This window comes from Denticeps clupeoides, chromosome 5 (assembly GCF_900700375.1).
Source record: "Denticeps clupeoides chromosome 5, fDenClu1.1, whole genome shotgun sequence".
NCBI lineage: Eukaryota > Metazoa > Chordata > Actinopteri > Clupeiformes > Denticipitidae > Denticeps > Denticeps clupeoides.
In genome coordinates this window covers 1510099-1529896 of record NC_041711.1, presented here as the reverse complement: position 1 = coordinate 1529896, position 19798 = coordinate 1510099, and the positions used below count along the sequence as shown (strand labels likewise).

The 19798-nt window shown below is 52.3% G+C and overlaps 2 protein-coding genes across 3 annotated transcripts; one reads left to right on the top strand and one right to left on the bottom strand.

Moving 5' to 3' along the window:
- Positions 1–4084: 4084 nt before the first annotated feature.
- Positions 4085–7888, bottom strand: abhd5a (abhydrolase domain containing 5, lysophosphatidic acid acyltransferase a). Of its 2 annotated transcripts, none has more exons than XM_028982115.1 (8): positions 7036–7888; positions 6714–6785; positions 6506–6591; positions 6055–6433; positions 5008–5162; positions 4809–4920; positions 4535–4721; positions 4085–4458 (listed from the first exon to the last, which is right to left on the bottom strand). In XM_028982115.1, the coding sequence occupies exons 1-8, from the start codon at positions 7065–7067 to the stop codon at positions 4369–4371; spliced, it is 1113 nt and encodes a 370-aa protein (XP_028837948.1). In that variant the 5' UTR covers positions 7068–7888; the 3' UTR covers positions 4085–4368. The 2 variants fall into 2 exon arrangements, with proteins under 2 accessions (XP_028837948.1, XP_028837950.1); XM_028982117.1 differs by having other exon boundaries at positions 6977–7885.
- ano10a (anoctamin 10a) lies at positions 7180–19328 on the top strand. The gene is made up of 13 exons (XM_028982111.1): positions 7180–7660; positions 8620–8772; positions 8897–9094; positions 9179–9313; positions 9391–9510; positions 10473–11042; positions 11111–11166; positions 11253–11327; positions 11402–11584; positions 12097–12288; positions 12380–12508; positions 14512–14628; positions 18967–19328. Exons 2-13 carry the CDS (start codon positions 8634–8636, stop codon positions 19006–19008), a joined length of 1956 nt encoding a protein of 651 aa, XP_028837944.1. The 5' UTR covers positions 7180–7660; positions 8620–8633; the 3' UTR covers positions 19009–19328.
- The last annotated feature ends 470 nt before the right edge of the window (positions 19329–19798 follow it).

The following is a 19798-nucleotide window of genomic DNA, read 5'->3' as shown; positions in this document are numbered from 1 at the left end:
ATCCAATGGTCAATTTCTGCCAAAATTGTGCAACGGCATCAAGCGAATGCCAGTGTGACGGCAATCAAACGCAGCTACAAAGCACAGCAAACACATGCATGCCGTTTCACAACCAGATAAATCCTGGTTCCTGCCAGCTGCTAAAGGAATGAACCAGAGGGTCACCACAGCCACCACCACCGTAACAACCACAGCTTCAGGGATCTTCAAATGGACCAGTAACATCATAATGGACACTACTCGCGGGCTCACTCTACCCTGGACAGCCGTCCCTCTCTGTATCACTCCTTCCCAACGTTTCTTCCTTTCTTTTTTCTCTCTCCTACAGTTTTTTTTCTGTGGAGCTTTTCCTTGTGTGTCAAGGGTCAAGTGTGGGGGTGTCAACTGTAGGGCCTGTCAAAGCCCGTTTTGGGCTACATAAGAAATAAATGGTGTTGTCGTTTAGAGGGCGTTCATTTCTAACGTCCGTTCGGACGAGGCTGACCTCCTAACCTGGGTCCACCTACCCTAATCCTGGAGGACGTCCTCATTTTACACTCCTGATCTACTAAACTCGAGTATGACAGGTATGTAGATGGTACAATGATGCGTATGATGACATGTAGATGATGGAACCTATCGACTCTGGAAGGCATGACGTTGTGGTGGTCTCGCAAGGCTGTCAGTTCGAACCCCAAACCGATCGGGGTACCATCCCCACACACTGCTCCCCAGGCGCCTTTCATGGCTGTGCATCACGGTGAAAAATACTTTTGTCTGAGATATTCCAGAACTGTCCAGTGTATCTCTGCAAGTAAACCGAACCTTCTGGGTTTCTTTCAGCTGATTAAAAAAAACGTGTAACGGCATCGGATTTCCGACGGCATTCTGCTGATGGAGGCGGAAACCTCCATCCTGACACCTCCTCACAGCCCCGAATACACCGTATTTATGAAACGTGTCCAGACACCGCACCCGGCCATCCGTCCTCACGCGGCCTCGCCGCCCGCCCGTCCATTTCACTGCTCCGCGAGCGCTGGGGGTGAGAAATAAAAAGATGGCAGCCAACAAAAGGCGCGCATTACGCGGGACGGATGTTATGGGGGAGGGTCAGCGAGTCTGGACTCTCCCAGAATCCTCCTGCTGCTGCCAGTTAATCCCGTTTAAACACGTACCAGTATACACATATTTTATGTTTCATGTTAAAGATGTAAAAGTGTAATATTTGGTTATATTTGCAATATTGAGGTCTGTACAGTCGCTAAAGCATTTCACTGCACATCATATCAGGGTGGTAGTAGCCTAGTGGGTAACACACTCGCCTGTGAACCAGAAGACCCGGGTTCGAATCCCACTTACTACCATTGTGTCCCTGAGCAAGACACTTAACCCTGAGTTGCTCCAGGGGGGGACTGTCCCTGTAAATACTGATTGTAAGTCGCTCTGGATAAGGGCGTCTGATAAATGCTGTAAATGTAAATGTAAATCATACCGTGTTCGACTGTGTATGTGATCAATAAAATTTGAATTTGAGTATAGATCCCGTGTACATTGTTCTCCAAACAATGGAGAACTGCTGCCGGTTCAACTCTGATCTTCCAAAAACGCCGCAAAATTATTCCAATTTGGTAAAACGGCGTACAAGCAGAATGGGCTCGTCTGGCACCATCAGCATTTCACAACAGTAACAGGCGTCCGGGTGAAATTAGGCGCTATTGATCACAGCGATGGTGCAGTTTTCCCTTCATTACACCCCACCGTCCAGAGTAGACGAGAGACGGTGCATTTTTACAGCGTGGCCCTCACCCACTTCTACTCGGAACGAGGGCCGCTTGGAGTCGGGTGCAAGGCGCGCCCCTTCTCTACTCCCAGCGTCTTCCTGAAAATGCACTTTGGACGGCGCCTAATTGCATTTGGGAGATCACCCTGCGGCTTCGTGACAGGAAGTCGGGCTGGAGCCGCCGGACTCAGCGTTCGCTAAATCAATGTGCAGCCTGGAATAATGCGGCCCTGGGCAGCTCCTCAGGAAGCATTACGCCTTTTAGTGCACGGCTGGCAGGAACGAGCCCCACACACACACACACACACACACACACACACACAGTCCTGTATTTACGGCATTGTTGTCAGCACATACGGCCGCTGGGTGTGTAATGAGTTTGTACGTATGAACTGCCGTGTGGAGCGTGCGTTGGGTGGCTCTCCACGCCGTAGTAGGAATTTTCACTTCTTTACATCAGTAATACGTTATCAGGGTTTTTCTTTCATTTAATGAAGCGGTGCACCCAGGTGACATTGGCGCTTCGTTCAGCCACCGCCCAGATTAGAGAGAGACGAAGAGCGTACGGGCGAGTCTGATGACATAATCGAGTCGTCATGGTCCGCACTGATGGCTGACGCCAACCTGACGGCCCGGTTCCTGTACCGTGAGGTCACCTGCAGCACGGATCTGGACTGCTGAAGCTCACACTGCCTTATCAGACTCCAACGTACGCGTGTGCTTGCAACACTGCAGCATATTAAAGCGGGCAGTGCGAGAAGTCAGAGTGTGTGTGTGTGTGTGTGTGTGTGTGTGCACGCACACCTCCAGCAGAGTGTGACATAATAGGATGTTTCCCTCAGGCCAGGAATGAGCCGCTTGGTGGTGTACGGCAGTTCATTCTGGCTACGGCAGAGAAACAGACAGAAGACAGACAGAGAGAGAGAGAGCGAGCGAGAGAGAGAGAGATAGAGAGAATGTGTGTGTGTGTGTGAGAGAGAGAGAGCAGAAAGAAAATGTAATAAATTAGATCTAATACAGGCGCCAGACTGGTAACCTAGCAACCCAGCAGAACTCTGTCTGCCCTGGGCTCGGCGAGGACCTCCCCTTGTGTCGCGGCGACCCATGGTGCTTTGCTCTCGGGTCCCTGTCGCCGTTAGCATCACTTTACAGTCAAGACCCTTTACATCCCTGCAAAGCTCAGAGACGCCCAGTCACAGTGACCCCGCCCTGTACGGAGCACAACGTTCCGTACTGTAGACACACGATCCTCATCTGTACTGTAGAGTGTGTGTGTCGAGAAGAGCGGTGCGCGTTCACAATATTGTGTGTGTGTGTGTGTGTGTTGCAGGGCTGAGATGGTGGGAGGATGTGCACGACTGGGCATTGGAGAGACTCACAATCCATACTACACACACACACACACACACACACACACACACACGTCATTCATAAGGCTTTCATGCACGCGCGCACACACACCCCATGGGCAAAGGTCTGCAGTTTCTTCCCTCACGTGATCACCCTAATAAACAGCTGATCTATAAAACACCATGGACCATGTCCCCAATGCTGCTCGGTCCTGCCTCCATACTCGACCGCTATAGTTTATTTGGCATCGTGGACATGACGTCTTGTTTAGAATCTGTACAATCTGATCCTGGTCGCAGTTTGTAGTTTCCTGCGTACGGGTATGATATTTGGTTCTCTGCGGTATATCGCACAGAAGAAAATTTCTTGATTCTGATAACACCTACAAGGACAGAGCAAGTCTGTCTTCGCCCAGCTGTCCCTGGAGGACGTTGTCACGCCGCCCCTCTTCTACAGGCAGGCAGGAGACAAAGAATGTGCGTCCAGAGGTGGCGAGCTCTTCTCCACTCCATCCCACTCGGTGAGACTTGCATGCAGCTGTTCCACCATGGAAGCCCCTTCTGGACACGTCCGCCCTCTAGCGGACAGACGGTGGAACTGCAGCCACCACCGGGTGACGCACCAGCAGCAATTCTTCCTCTTTACCCCGCACTGAAACACGTACCCGGTTATCGGGTGAAGGGTGAGGAGAGGAGCTCAGTTCTGAACTGTCACCGATATTTCACAACCGTCCCCCCCGGATTAAAACGAAATCACTCCGACCCCCCAAGAGGCCGTTCCTATAAAACGGCAACGCTGAAATCAAGAGCCATGGTCCTCGTACAGAATTACGGTGGAGCCACCCGAGCTAATTTTACAGATTTACCATCAGCGGCCACGCCCAACAGTTGCACAACCAGCGAGGTGGAGCGAGGTCCTACATCCATTTTAAGCGCTTCGACGCGAGACCTTCCCGCCAATAAAAACGCCGCACGCTTCTGTAAATGCTACGTTTTTATTTTCTGATCCAGCCACACCTGAACATCACAGAACACGCGGTTCCTGGACCTCGCAATGTTCATGTAACACGTAATGAGCGTTGAAGCGGCGGGGTTCCACCTCGGAACGCGGTCCACATCAGAGTTCACGGGTTCCTGGAAGAGTCCTGAAGGGTTCCTGAAGGCTCGCCGTTGAAGACAGGAGAAGACAGGAGAAGAAGGCAGGAGGAGGTGGAGGCGCCGTGATGGACCTCCTCCACGCCATCGGCACGTCGCTTGCCCTCAACTCACCGAGGCGAGGACCTGGAGCACCTCCTGGTTGAAGTCGTCGGGCTGGTCAGCGTAGACGTAGTGGCCCGCCCCACGGATGGACTGAGGAGAAGACGGGGAGAAGACTCAGGTCTCTACGTCAGGAAGTCTCTACACGTAGATAAAGCGGCGGACTCACGATGATCTCCACGTGCGAGTTGGGCCTCAGTTCTCTTATGGAAGTGCCAGAGTTGCCGTCTATGCTGGAGCGCGAGCCGTAGACGACGGTCATGGGGATGTCGGCGTCAATCAGACCGACTCTCTGCAGCATGGGCCGCTTCGCCCAGCCATACGGGATGGTCATGTTCTTGAAGGCACTCTCACCACTAACACACACACACACACACACCAACACTGTCCCTTCAGTTGGCTGTCCCAGGACACCTCGGCGCCACTGGCAGAGCGACACTGACCTGGGCGTCTGCACGTTGAGATGGTAGATGTACTCGGTCACCGTGTTGTCACTGAAGATGGACGTGTACTTCTTCTTGAAGTCCGGCCTCAACGTCTGCACGAGGGTTGGACCTGAAGACCAGAGCGGCTAGGGGTGAAAAGTCCAGAGAAAGGAACCCACACACAAAGAGAGGTCAGAGGTCATCATATATGCCATACCAAGAGGTCCCGCCACCCGGAGTCCAGCAAGTGGGTTGAAAGGGCTCAGCATGGCACCCAGGGCTTTGATCCACACTGGGATGGGTCTCTCCTGGTCACTGGGGTCCGGCCGCTCAGGAAAACCCCACGGCTCCACGAAAACCAGATGCTTCACTCTAACCAGCGGACAGGACGGAAGGCGAGATCGGTGAAAAATGCCCATACGGATTTACCGGAACACCAGCAGGAAAAGGCTGGTTTGCCCGAACTACCCTCCCACCCAGTCCCATTTTGTTGGTGTGCAATTATTTCTGACACCCAGAACATTTTAATGGTTTTTGTTTTCTTTAAATCAACAACATTTTTAAAAGGGGAGGAGCCTGTAGGCATGATTGACATCTCTCACTCCGCCTACTTCCTCATTCTGGACTAACAGCCCAGGTGTGGCGCAGCATCCTCCTCACGCCCGGCGGGAAGCAACGACGGGGGTCGTTTCTGTCAACTACGTTCATGACAAAATGTCTTAGTCCATGAAAATTGGACTTAAATGCTGGTCATGTAACGATAACGAACGTAATCGTGTGGTATTGATTAAAATTGTGTTGATTGTAAGATAAAAACTATACTAAAATGTCTTCATTTTCGTTGATTTAAACAAGATGTTATTTCCTCTGTTCTGTCCGTCTGTTCTACTGGGTCAAAAAAAAAAAAAATGTTTTAGTCAAAAAAGATTTTCATAGATTCTGAAATAATAATAAAAAATTAAAAATCTCGATTTTTAGTCGACTGAAACCTCTGACTGGACTAAAATGGCAGCTGGACGCCATAGCGAGCGTGGCTGGAGCGGAGTGCAGGGCGGAGGTGAACGCCGAGTTAGATCCATACAAAACGCTGATAATCCGTTATCTTATCCGGCTTCGGGAACAGGGAGACCATTTATCTGCTGTGGAACGCTCCTCCACCGTTTCTAAGAAACACTTTGTGACTTTTCCCCCGATTCGTAACGCGGACAGACGAGATCAGCTGAGTTGGTCTCTCGATTTGGACGTCATGGCGCGTGCAGCCCACCTGGCGGGGTACTTGAGGGCGTACGCCGCGGCCAGGTACCCTCCCAGGTTGTGGCCCAGCAGGACCATGTCCTCCAGCCCCACGGAGACCCTCCACTGCTCGATGGACTCCACGAACTGCAGCTCGGCCTCCTGGGCGTCGCTGCCGAAGACGGGCCGGCTGCTCTGGCCGAAGCCCAGGAGGTCGAGGGCGTAGACGGGCCTCTGCTGGCACAGGGCGTCCAGGTTGAGCGTCCACAGGCCCACGCCGCCGCCGAACCCGTGCAGCAGGACCAGCGGCGTCCGCGACTCCGGCCCGGCCGGGCCGCCGAGCGCCAGCGTCCACAACGCGTCTCCATTGGCGATGGACACCAGCCTCTTGGACATGGAGCTTTTCACATCTGCGAGGAGAACGAGAGAGAACGTCCGTGCCGTGCCGTTCTAGGCGCGAGGAGGGGACGGTCCAGACTCACTCTGCAGCATCTTCTCCTCCGCGTCCTTCAGCTGGTGCAGCGACGTCGGGCACCAGGAGGGCAGCCAGCTGGCGATCCACCAGGACCTGCCGGGGGGGGGGGGGGGGGGGGACAGAACAGGTGAGACGGAACCCACCATGGCTCCACCAGCTGAAGAACCTCAGCAGCCCCTGGAGACGCTCCAGTAGAACACAAGAGGAACTCTTACCTCATCCTGGACGTCAGGAGTCCCAGCACACTGTGGACGAGGCTGTAGGCGCCCAGAAAGCGTACAAGCGGTCTGGAGCGAGAGGGAGCAGACATTCACACACGTCAGAACCGGGTTCGAGCCCCGCAGCGGGCAAAACTTTCATCAAGCCCACCTCGAGAAAGTTTTCACGCTTTAACACACGGACTGGAGAAGTTTAGAACCTTCACAACACGCCAAACAAACTAATCAGCGACAAGACGAACAAGAGAAGCGCATAGAACCTGCAGTCGCTGTTCGGGTGTCAGCTCCGGGTGTCCGCGGCGGGTGTGCGGAGACTCACCCTCTCTCCGCTGGCGCTGCCCGCTCGGCCATTTTCTCCCCGCTCGGCGCGCAGCGTGACGTCAGGGGCGGGGCGGGGCGCCGAGCCGGTGTTGCCAGATCCGCCGTCTATCAACGCGACCCGCCGACCGTCTGTCCGCACGGCGACCGACGCGGCAGATGCGCGAAAAATAGCCGGCCTCTCTTTGCAAATAATTAAAAACCAAAAAGAAAATAATAATCATAAAAGCGCTGGTTCATTTTGTGATTTTGGCTGACTTCGTTCTTTCGCGACAACTGGCAACATAACCACGAACGGCCAACGACGCCTAATTAAAGGCCGGACGCCGAAAAAACTATTTAACTACAAAACTTCAACTGATGCTCAGTTTGCGCCACTTGTCACCCTTTGACCAGTTTTGCCGTCAGTCGTGACGTTTGCGTAGCTGCCGGGGAAAAGCGTTGCTGTGTTGGGCGTGTTCAGCAGCGTGCGGCGGGGCGCGTCGGGCGTTCGCGGAAAAGCCTCCCCGTCCGACTGTCGGCTCCGTGACGTGGAGCGCCGCGGTGTCGCACGTCGGGACTCGGTCCATGGGTCCCCGACGCGCCTCTGACGTTCCGCCGTGAAGTTGCGCAGACGGGCAGAGCCGGTGAGTTCCGCGTCTCGGGGCCTGGAGCTCCGGGTGCCGTCACCTGTACCGCACCATGCTGTACTTTTTACTGCAAACCCCTGCAAGGAGCTGATCTAGCCCAGAGGTACCCCGAGAATAAACCGGTCTTCGCTTAAAAACGGGTCACTTTGAAAGTTGAAAGGTCACGTGGCAACACTATGCAACTTAAACCGAGTCCATAAATAGCAGAGCAGCCTTGTCAGCTGACAGGAGGGAGGTTTCGGCACTATTCAGGCCTTTTACACATTTACAGCATTTACCAGACGCCCTTATCCAGAGGGACTTACAATCAGTAGTTACAGGGACAGTCCCCCCCTGGAGACACTCAGGGTTAAGTGTCCTGCTCAGGGACACGATGGTAGTAAGTGGGGTTCGAACCCGGGTAACCCGCTAGGCTACTACCAATTAATTGGCCATTTTGCATGGAATTCATTAGCGTAAGCTTTAGTTTCAGGAATGAGTCCCTGTTAATCTGATTAATCGTGATTAATCGAAGGTATAATTCCTACTTGAAGTGTGGGAGAGAGGATCTGATGGGGAGTGGAGTGAAAGTGAAGGGACGGTCCTCATGAAACGTGTCCTCTGCTTTTAACCGTCACCTTGGTGAGCAGTGGGCAGACATGACCGGCGCCCGGACACTTTAATCATGTACATTTACATTTACAGCATTTACCAGACGCCCTTATCCAGAGAGACTTACAGTCAGTAGTTAGAGGGACAGTCCCCCCCCCTAGAGACACTCAGGGTTAAGTGTCCTGCTCAGGGACACGATGGTAGTAAGTGGGGTTTGAACCTGGGTCTTCTGGTTCGTAGGCGAGTGTTTTACCCACTAGGCCACTACCATGCTGTATTTCGTTTTCATACGTTTGAATATGCCAGCGTATGCTTGGATCTGGTTTATGAGGGTCTGGATGAAGTTCACTCCCGCTTTCCTGCAGATCCGGCCACCACCATGCAGATGGACCTGAGAGCTTCGGACGCTGGCGGCGCCGCCTTCGCTCCGCTGGTCGTGCTGGAGCTGGCCACACACGCCAAAGAAGAAGCCGTCACCTGGTTACTCGGCAGGATCAGAGACGACGAGCGAAATGGAGGTAGGTCGGCCACGCCCGGCCGCGCCCATCCACCTGCGAACCTGCCCGTGATAAGGAGCAGGAGGTTCGCTTTGTCGGAGGTCACGTGGTTATGTGGGTGCGACCCAAATTCCTGAACACTCAGGGGCGGAGCTCCTGGTGCAGCAGCTGCAGATCGGAGGGCGGGACGACCAGAAGACCAACCCCAACGTCTTCCTGGTGGGCTCCACCTGGCACCGGCTCCTGCGCGGCGCCGAGGAGGTCGGCCTTTTTAAGGAATTCCACGACGGCTCCATGCGCGGGTTCACCTTCAGCAACCGGGAGCGTTTCAGAGACTTTCAAGGTGACGCCAGGTCCTGCATAGAAACGATGAGGTGAGGTTCTCGATCCACGTCCTAAAGAACCTGTGTTGTGTCGTGCCGCTCAGGGGACGGAGACGGGTTCCTGAGTGCAGCCGAGTGCCAGTACATCATCAAGCACGAGCTGGACACCCTGAGGGCCAGAGACGAGGCTCACGTGCCGGGATATCCCAAAGCCAAGCTGTATCCTGGGAAATCCATCAGTAAGACCTCATTAGATCAAGTTCATCCTGGTCCCTTCACGTTCAGCAGCTGCCTCAGTCCTGGTCTTTTATTCCAGTTCGCAGACTTCAGTCGCACAGCATTCTGGTCCAGGTCTTCCCCCTTCACGACAAAGAGGAACTGAAGAGACTCTCGTTCTCGTGGTACAGAAGGATCAAGCTGTCGTTCCAGCCACTCGGTAGGTGACCTGCTGGTCACTGCTCTCTTTCAGTTTCGTGTCACATTTTTATTTCATCGAACCCTCAGCAAGTTATCTCCTAATCAGCCACAGTTCCTTCTTCCCTGGATCTCCACTCTTGGGGGCAGCGGTGGCCTAGTGGTTAAGGAAGCGGCCCCATGATCAGAAGGTTGCCGGTTCGAACCCCGAACCGCCAGGGAGCCACTGAGGTCCCCTTGATGAAGGTCCCGTCCCCACACACTGCTCCCCGGGCACCTGTCATGGTGCCCACTGTCACCAAGGGTGATGTTTAAATACAGAGGACACATTTTTTTTTTTTTTTTTTTTTACACTTACATTCCAAATCTGTCACATCAGTGCACAATCTGATCTCCACGAACACCTATTTGTTTGTGACGTTCTGTCCTACATGACAGGAGCTCAGCTCAGGAGTCCGTGTGTGTGTGTGTGATTCGGCCGGTCCATCCCAATCGTCTTCTGCATTGATTACAGGCCGTCAGATAAGATTTGAGGAAAAGACTTTGACTCTCTGGCTCAGGACAGTGCTAAAAGGACGCCATGGATGAAAGGACGCCATCGTCCAGTAATCAATGTTGAAATTTCCGGCGTGACCTCAGCTGCTGTTCCTCGTTCAGCCACCAGGGGTCAGAAAAGCTTCCCACCGCGGCCAGTAGATGTCACTGTTTCCAACTTACATTTACAGTATTTACCAGACGCCCTCATCCAGAGCACCTTACAATCAGTAGTTACAGGGACAGTCCCCCCCTGGAGACACTCAGGGTTAAGTGTCTTGCTCGGGGACACAATGGTAGTAAGTGGGGTTCGAACCCGGGTCTTCTGGTTCATAGGCGAGTGTGTTACCCACTGGGCTACTACCACCCTACTACCAACTTGCACCCATTCAACCACAGAACCACAGTAAATTATTTTCCGTGTTGGTCGTTGTCCCCTCTGCTGTGCAGATGACATCCGGCACTACTTTGGCGAGGGTCTGGCGCTCTACTTCGGTTTCCTGGAGTACTTCACCTTTGCCCTGGTGCCCATGGCGCTAGTGGGGATCCCTTACTACCTCTTCGACTGGGAGAACTACGACAAGTACGTCCTGATCGCGGTGTTCAACCTGGTGTGGTCGACTGTCTTCCTGGAGGTCTGGAAGCGCTGCAGCGCCACCTTGGCGTATGGGTGGGGCACGCTGAGCAGGAAAATGGCTTTCGAGGAGCCGCGCCCAGGTTTCCACGGAGTCCTGGGCCTCAACCCAGTCACCGGCCGAGAGGAACCCATCTACCCCAACGCCAAGCGGCAGCTGAGGATCTACCTGGTGTCGGTGCCCTTCGTGCTGCTGTGCCTGTACCTGTCCCTCCACGTCATGATGATCTACTTCAGCATGGAGGTGTGGGCCCTGTCCGCGTACGAGGCGGAGCCCGGCGTCCTGTCCAGCGTGCTGCTGTTCGTGCCCAGCATCGTCTACGCCGTGGTCATCGAGGCCATGAACCTGGCGTACCGCTACGCTGCCGAGTTCCTGACCGACTGGGGTGAGTTGGGACGTTAACCGGCGAAACCCCGCTGGTTCCGTTTTATAATCCGGCTTCTGTTTGCCCAGAAAACCACCGGCTGGAATCGTCCTACCAGAACCACCTGGTGCTGAAGGTTTTGGTGGTACGGTACATCGGTCTGAACGATTCCCTCCGTTTGTCACCTTTCCTCCGCTCACGTGTCGCCTCTGTGTGTTGATATTCTCCCAGTTCAACTTCGTCAACTGCTTCGCCTCCCTGTTCTACATCGCTTTCGTCATGCAGGACATGGTTCTGCTTCGCCAGGTGAGCCAATTTTGCACGCCGGCCCTTCTTTGGAACCGGCCAGGCGACGTGACTGGTTCGTTTTTGCGTTCCAGAGCCTCGCCACCCTCCTCATCACCTCCCAGATCCTCAACCAGATCATGGAAGCCTTCCTGCCCTACTGGCTCCAGAGGAGACGCAACAAGAAGGCCCACAGGCGCGTGTGGAGGGTGATGGGAGATAAAGAGCTGCCCTTCCGAGAGCAGGTCCAGCTGGAGGCCGACATGAGCACCTACCTGGTAGGAGTGTCCAAAAAAAGTTAAAGGTCCTCTGACATCAAAACGAGACTGTGAGATGGTTAAACTTTTAATACGAGTTTCTCTAGCCTGTCTATGGTCCTGCGGTGGCTAGAAATGGTGATGGGTGTAAAGAGTGCTTTGGTTGTTCTGCTTCACCATTCAAAGAGCGGCAGCTCAGATGGTCGGATCTGAAATTTGTCCCCTTATGACGTCATAAGGAGAGGTTTTTTTTTTTTTTTTTTCTGGAAAAGCGCACAGTACTTCCTGTCTGTGCCAAACGTCATGGTTGGTGAACGGTGTTGATGACGTCATTTCCGCGAACGTCCTCTATAGGCCTCTCTCCTCCTCATTAGCATTGAAAGCTACAGACGGTGAAACGGTGCATCCTGGGAAATCCAAGTGGCTGTAATTCTGCACCAAGAGACTTCAGATACAGAGTTAGGGGACCAATGATAATAAAAATGTAATTTCAGGGGACCTTTAAAGCTCTGTGTGTGTGTGTGTGTGTGAAGGGGACATTTGATGACTACCTGGAGCAGTTCCTCCTGTTCGGCTACGTCAGCCTGTTCTCCTGCGTCTACCCGCTGGCTGCGGTGCTGGTCGTGCTCAACAACGTGACGGAGGTTTACTCCGACGCCTTCAAGATGTGCCACGTGTTCAAAAGGCCGTTTTCCGTCCCTGCGGCGAACATCGGGGTCTGGCAGGTCAGGCGTGTCCAAAGAAACAGAACGCAGAACGCTGGAACGTCTCGTCTTGAGTTAACACCGCGCTGTTTCTTCATCTTGTGACCTCCAGTTGGCATTCGAGACCATGAGTGTGATCGCCGTGGTGACCAACTGTGCCCTGATCGGACTGTCACCACAGGTGCAGGCCTACTTCCCCGAGTCGGACACGCATCTGATCCTCATGGTGGTGTCGGTGGAGGTAATTACGTGCCGTAATCGGAATTCTTATGATCATTCATGCACATGTTAGAAGTTCATACGAATACAACGTCCGTCACTTATTAGAAAATTGTCCAGTGCTGAAAATGTCTGGTTGAGTCTGGTTGTCTGCTGCATCAGAGATTCTACTACTTCTCATTAATATAGTAATGATCAAAAGCCGATAGGGGGCGCAAATTAGCTTTTGTTTTTGTGGATTCTGGACTTCAGTCTTTTACAGAGGACACGTCCTGCATGGCCATTGAACAGCAGCTCTGAGGGATGCTGAAGAAGATGAGCTGTGTGTGTGTGTGTGTGTGTGTGTGGACAGTTCCCGTTCTGACACTAATATGTGCAAATGTGTCCTGCTGCAGACAAACACACACACACACACAGACACACACGGCCCTCTGCCTCGGAGGCAAATCCGCGAGCAGCCGTGCGGATGCTGCAGATGCGCAGATAAAGTCTGGAAAATTCATCTGGGCTGCAGGAGGCGGAGTTTAGGGCTTCTGCCACTCCCCTCTCGCCGTTGCGTCGGATGAAGACGGAACGGCGGACAGTTGGCTCGGTAATTGGGTCACATCGATTTCTGCCCGGTCGACGTGCATCATATCAGAACAGGAAGCTCCCGTCTTCCACGCGGAGTTCCACGCACAACCTTCAGTCCCTGTTCTTTTACGCAGAACGGCGTGTGAATTGTGAAATGCTGTGGATGGTAAATTTAGAGTGAGGTGTGTGTGTGTGTGTGTGTGTGTGTGTGTGTGGAAACAGGAAGTGCGACTGTGGCGAATGGCCGCAGGTCAGTAGAATGCAGACGCCAGCCTGCTCCAGACTCGGACTATTTTCAGGCCCGTGATGCGCAGGTAATTACACGCTGACGTGCTTCACGGTGCAGTAACCAGGCAACAGCGTAGCCACGGCGACAGCACAAATCTCCAGATCAGGCGGAATTGAAGCGTTTGGCGGCGGTCGGTCCTTCACCGGGCCCGGGAGAAACGGCGAGCATTTTCCCCATTAATCAACATCATCATCACCAGTTCTGACTGATGATCCACCCTCACATGAAGGTCCGAGCATCACTGTGGTGATCAGTGGTCAGAAGACCTTCACACCAGTTCTGATATGTGAAGGTACAGCAGGACCTTGTGCAAAGTAGCGTTCATCTCCCATCCAGTTGTTCCTCAGCAACGTCATTCAGCAGCAGCTGGTCATGTGACCTTCTGGCCATGTGTGATGAAAGAAATGCTCTCAGGTGTCATGATGTTGCGAGACGTTAGCCAATCACAATGCAGGACCGAGAACTCCCCTCCCACCCTGCTGGAGGTTCCTGCTCTTTCTAGAGGTGGCCTCGCGATTCGATTCGATTCGATTCGATTACGGTTACCGATTATCAATGCAACTCATCCCATCAATTCTTCTACAAAGCGTCAACACAGGCTTTCAACACCAGACAAGTCTTAACCAGCAAAGGGCGTCAGTGAAGCGCGAATCGAACGCGGCTACGAAGACGCGTCTGGCGGTCAGAGGGTGTCCCGGAGCATCACTGTACTCTGATCACAGTCACTACCGGCACTACTTTTCCACTAGAAAACCACGGCGCGATGTCATCATGAACTAATCGATCACGTGCTGCACTGGATCGATACCGAATCGTCCACGTCTGCATCGCGATGCATCGATTACGAGGTGCGTTTCCACGCTCCTAGCTCTTTCCCTGTTGAGGTGGGTGACCCTGTGGCTCCGGTTCCTCTCATGGTTCTTTAGAACCCCAGTGTTGCAGATCTGGGAAACGGGACCGAACAGGCCAGTAATAATACGGGTCTCAACCTCCCAAAATATATTTACCTTCTTTTTTCCTACAGTAATTATCCAAGCCAAAGCATAACCTACGTTAACCAGAGGAACGGAGACGTTCTCTTCTCTCCCCATTTCTTCTGAACAGCTCCTCTCCACACCTCGCTGTGCATGTTCTTCTCATCTTCTCACTGGTCCCTCTTGCAGCACGTCCTCCTGGCTTTTAAATGCATCCTGGCCTTTGTGATCCCTGACGTCCCGAAGCAAATACAGATCAAACTGGCGCACCTGGAGTTCGAGTCTCTGGAGGCCTTGAAGAAAAAAGTGAGTCCCTCTGTGTGTGTGTGTGTGTGTGTGTGTGTGTGATGAAAGGAGAAGCTCACTCTTCTCAAGCCACTCAAAAGAGAAACTGAACACACACAGATGGCCATGTCAACACACAATACAAACACACACATTCTGCTATCCCCCACTTTCTGCTATCACTTTGTAAAAACGGGAGAACAGAGTAAAAAAACTCTCTACACACAAAAGCACTTTATTCAAACCACTCCAACTTGATGTTACCTGGCAGAAATAGGCGTGGCACAATAGAGGTTAGAAGATGAACAGTTTCTAATTTATTAACCCCAGTAGATTATTATTGCAGTTACATGTGAATATTGTATGTAAACAGGTACCAATGTTACAGAGAAAACCAAAATGAGAGACAGGAGGAAAAGACAGAACAGCCTGAACTAAGTTTCAGAGACATCACCTGATCCAGCAGAAAAATGGGAGGAGAGAAAAGACTCGTAAGCTGGAAGGCCTCCGATGGAAAAACAGCTGAAAAAGAAAGAAAAGTCCCTTCCCCACATGTGAACAGATCTTTATACACCTGGCCTACAGGAAGCTGTCACAGACCAATCAGAACCTGTTGTTTCTGACGTCACGCCCCCGGTGCCTCCCGTCTGGGGAAGACAAAGAGAGTGGGCGGTCCCGACGGCCGACAACTCACACGTTTGGCTCGGGGGAGGACGGGCAAATGTTGCAAAGACATTCAAAAACGGAGGTGTTGAATCTCCAAAACAAAGGCACAGAAATGTCATGGCTCCGCGAAGTCCCATCTTACAACTTCATCCACGTGTTGGAGCCCGTCCTGGACCACTGGACGCAGAGCAGGACCCACATGCAGCTGATAAAAAACTGAATTTTCCTGAAGCATATTTCATCATTTAAAATGTTAAAACATACACCCACTGTAAGAGGCAGATGTTCATCATCAGCTGCGAATTGTGTAGCCACGACTTCTACACACACACACACACACACACACAATGTCCCGTTGTGCGAGAACATCCAGATTTACCGTGTCAGTGTTGCACGCCGCTCGTATTCCGCCAGCTGCTGACGGTCAGTCGGTTTGTGCTAAGATTGATGGGCGTGGCCCGAGCAGCGGGCATCCTGACAGGCTTTTATTGGATTAAAGACGGAGGGAAAGATCTCAGGTAATTAACTGGGCTATAATTTCTACTCCAGCGCAAGCCGCAGCGAGGTCAATAACTGTCCCAGACCCACTTTTCATCCAGGGCCACGCCCCTGGCCCGGCGAGTTGGAGACGAGCGCATGTCCCGTGGCGAGGTTTTACTCCGCCTCGTGATGAATTACAAATGCTTCTGGACGCCCCTGATCCACACGATGGAACGGCGAGTCAGTCGACACGTAGCGCCGGCCGCAGCCACTGAGTGGTTAATAAATCTTACAGCTGGGTCCATTACAGATGAAAAGACGGAAACCCTTCAGAATCGTCCCGTTTTTAATCCAGTACGAGACCAAGCTCTGCTGTTGTGGCCAATGCCGTGTCATCTCGTCTACATTTTGTACGAAAACGCTGTTGAATTGATTTTGATTGGGTCTAGTGATTCTAGTGATTGGCTCAGATCCTGCGTGTCTCACCCAATCAGTAGCAGAGGGAGGAGCATTGGGACGATAAGTGTAGACGTGAGTGGGAGGAGTCAGCATTCGGGTTCATTTTCTGTGTTGCATGGTGGCCTGGCAGATTTCATATCAAGTGACCGTCTATGCTAATATTTTTCCAATTGCAGATAACAACTAATAAGTTATTTGCGGTTAGAATAAAGTATGAACCCTAATATCTGAGACCATGGTTTAGGTTGTGATTTACCACCACTGGTGCGTCACTTGGACCCAGTATGGTCCTTTACTTTTCTGCATGAAGTGTGGCAACAGCATCATGACTACTAATATCCATCCTTCGTTCGACCGTTTTCTGTGTTGCTGAGGCCACATTTTTTGGGGCGTAGTCGGGGCCGGGGCCATTGATTAGCACTCAGTGTGATTTAAGCAGGCCGGAGGAATGATGGCCGCAGCGTCACCCTCCATCAGGCCCTGGCCTGTCAGCAGAAGAACTTCTGTTTAGTCAGGAGTTGACCTGTCCTCTGAGTGAAGCATGCTGGGAATGCCGCTTACAAGCCATAGGGATGGAACGTAAAATGTGAAAGTGAAGTGATTGTCACACGTGATACACAGCAGCACAGCACACAGTGCACACAGTGAAATTTGTCCTCTGCATTTAACCCATCACCCTGAGTGAGCAGTGGGCAGCCGAGAACTGAGGAGCGTCCTGCGTACCCGAGGAACTTTGGCTCTAGAGCACATAGCGACGCATTTTTATGGGCGTGGTCGCCTGGTCAAGACCCCCAGAATGCGAGAACTGAGGAGCGTCCTGCGTACCTGAGGAGCTTTGGTTCTAGAGCACATAGCGACGTATTTTGATGGGCGTGGTCACCTGGTCCAGACCCTCAGAATGCGAGAACTGAGGAGCGTCCTGCGTACCTGAGGAGCTTTGGTTCTAGAGCACATAGCGACGCATTTTTATGGGCGTGGTCGCCTGGTCGAGGCCCCCAGAATGCGAGAACTGAGGAGCGTCCTGCGTACCTGAGGAGCTTTGGTTCTAGAGCACATAGCGACGTATTTTGATGGGCGTGGTCACCTGGTCCAGACCCTCAGAATGCGAGAACTGAGGAGCGTCCTGCGTACCTGAGGAGCTTTGGTTCTAGAGCACATAGCGACGTATTTTGATGGGCGTGGTCACCTGGTCCAGACCCTCAGAATGCGAGAACTGAGGAGCGTCCTGCGTACCTGAGGAGCTTTGGTTCTAGAGCACATAGCGACGCATTTTTATGGGCGTGGTCGCCTGGTCGAGACCCCCAGAATGCGAGAACTGAGGAGCGTCCTGCGTACCTGAGGAGCTTTGGTTCTAGAGCACATAGCGACGCATTTTTATGGGCGTGGTCGCCTGGTCGAGACCCCCAGAATGCGAGAACTGAGGAGCGTCCTGCGTACCCGAGGAGCTTTGGTTCTAGAGCACATAGTGACGCATTTTTATGTGTGTACTACCTCAACTGAGCGAACAGAATTTGCTCTAGAACAGAACGTTCTAGTAGAATTCCACTCTACTGTAGACCGAAACCAGTGGGCTGCAGGACCCGCCGGGCCGCCACAAAAAAAACGAAAGCTGTATTTTAATCACATGAATGATGCGACGCGACTTGCTTGGTGAAGAACAGCTGGAAGAACCGGGTCACGGATCTGTGAGCTGCCTGTCGTCCCTCCTGGGAACAAACGAGCCGGAAAACCGGGTCGGGTCGGCCAGCCGGCGACTTCGGAGTGACTCAAGAAGCTCTCTCTTCTGAGGACATCGAGGGCGCCCGTCACTTCCCAGAATCCCGCGAGGGCCTGACGCACGTCCTCCCGTCTGGGAGCCACCGGCACACGCCGTGGCTGAATGAACAGAGAACCTTCCTCCCGGCTCAACCCGGATGAGCCGAGGCCGTGTTCCTCCTTTCAAGACAGAAGAGAGCTGCAGGAGATGGAGGGTCTCACAAGGGGTCAGATCTCTGTGTCAGGGGTTCGAATCATCCTGGATTATTATTCACCGAGAACGTTCTAATTTGGTTAGTTGGCGTCTTCACATGTACGTTTCTAAACAAATTAACATAATATTTAACTGTAAAGTAACAGTATTTGGTGAACAGGGAATATTATTTATCACCATGGCGATTGTCATCATGGAACACTGCAGCACGTCAAAACGTGTCCTCTGCATTTAACCATTACCCTTAGTGAGCAGTGGGCACCATGACAGGCGCCCGTGGAGCAGCGTGTGGGGACGGGACCTTCGTCAAGGTGCACCTTGGCGGCTCGGGATTCGAACCAGCAGCCTTCCGATGATGAGCTTTATACGGCGGGCTTCTTCAGGATCGCCTCGTTCCGGTTTATTTTTGCCAAAACCCATTAGCTATTTCTATTAAAAAAGACTAATTCAATTGTATAGATTTAATTAGGAATAAGAAGTAGGAACGCGAGACATGCACAGTCCTACGAATCCTTCGCTGCCCGTCCTTTCCCACCATTCACTCTTAAAATCAAATGCTCCATCAGAATGGCACATTTTAAAAAGAAAAGTTTTGTTTGTATTTGCTGTAATCATCTTTGGCTTCTGGAATTGAGAAATACCCAATGCTTATATATAAAGAGTTTATACGGTTTTAAACCAAACGTCAAACTTAAATTGACTGTAGATGTGCCACCCTGGTCCAGTCTTTATGAAAGTCTCTGGTGTTCGGTATCAAATTAACATCTGCGGTGCTGCGTTTCCAGAAAATCCTGGAGGCCGCAGTGCAGCCCAAGTCTGACGAGTGACGTGGAGCTCCTGACGAGGACCAGGACCTTCTGGGACGGCTGCTCTGAAGCTCGTCTCTGCCCAGGCTGAGCCTCGTCTGTAAAATCTCGCCGCAATGCACTCTGGGTATTAAGCCTTTCTGCTACGTTACGGAGGCGCCTGCATGTGACTGTCGTGTGTTTAATTGGTCTCGACGTGAAACCATCTGGTTCACGGGGAAAGTGTGGATTTCAGGAGGTGTAAACGCCGTGCCTTTGAAACGCTTTTTCCTCTTCTGCTGTACTTGAACGGAGAGAACAGCTGTTCTCCTCTTCTGCAATAAACACCTGAGAGTCACGCGGTCCTGTGTTGTTCCTTTAACAGAACCAGATCTTCATAACCACCACCGCGGTATTCCGGCTTTCACAACCCTGGTGGACTTACTGTCTATAAGCAGTTTCTGAAGTTTAAATTAGTCTGCATGAATTATGAAGTTTCATTACCATCCCATTCTTGAAGGACATTAAAATAGACATTAAAGGTGTTGCAGAGACGTTGGCCGTGTCTGGTAAGTCCCACCTGTCAGTCATGTTGAAGGCCCCACCCCCTGCTCTGTAACCGCCGGTACCCGATCTGTACTGGCTGCTCGCTTCCCAGCGGGAACTGAGAACCAGACCAGGCGTTGGCTTCAGAGGACTTTTCAACCAAAAGCTGGTGTCACAGCCACCGAAGGACGGAGCCTTCCTAATTTAATCACAACACGGACCGGTTGAAGCACAGCATAGGTTGTGGCCAGAAATAAAACTGTCTGGAAGATCTCCAGATCTCCGC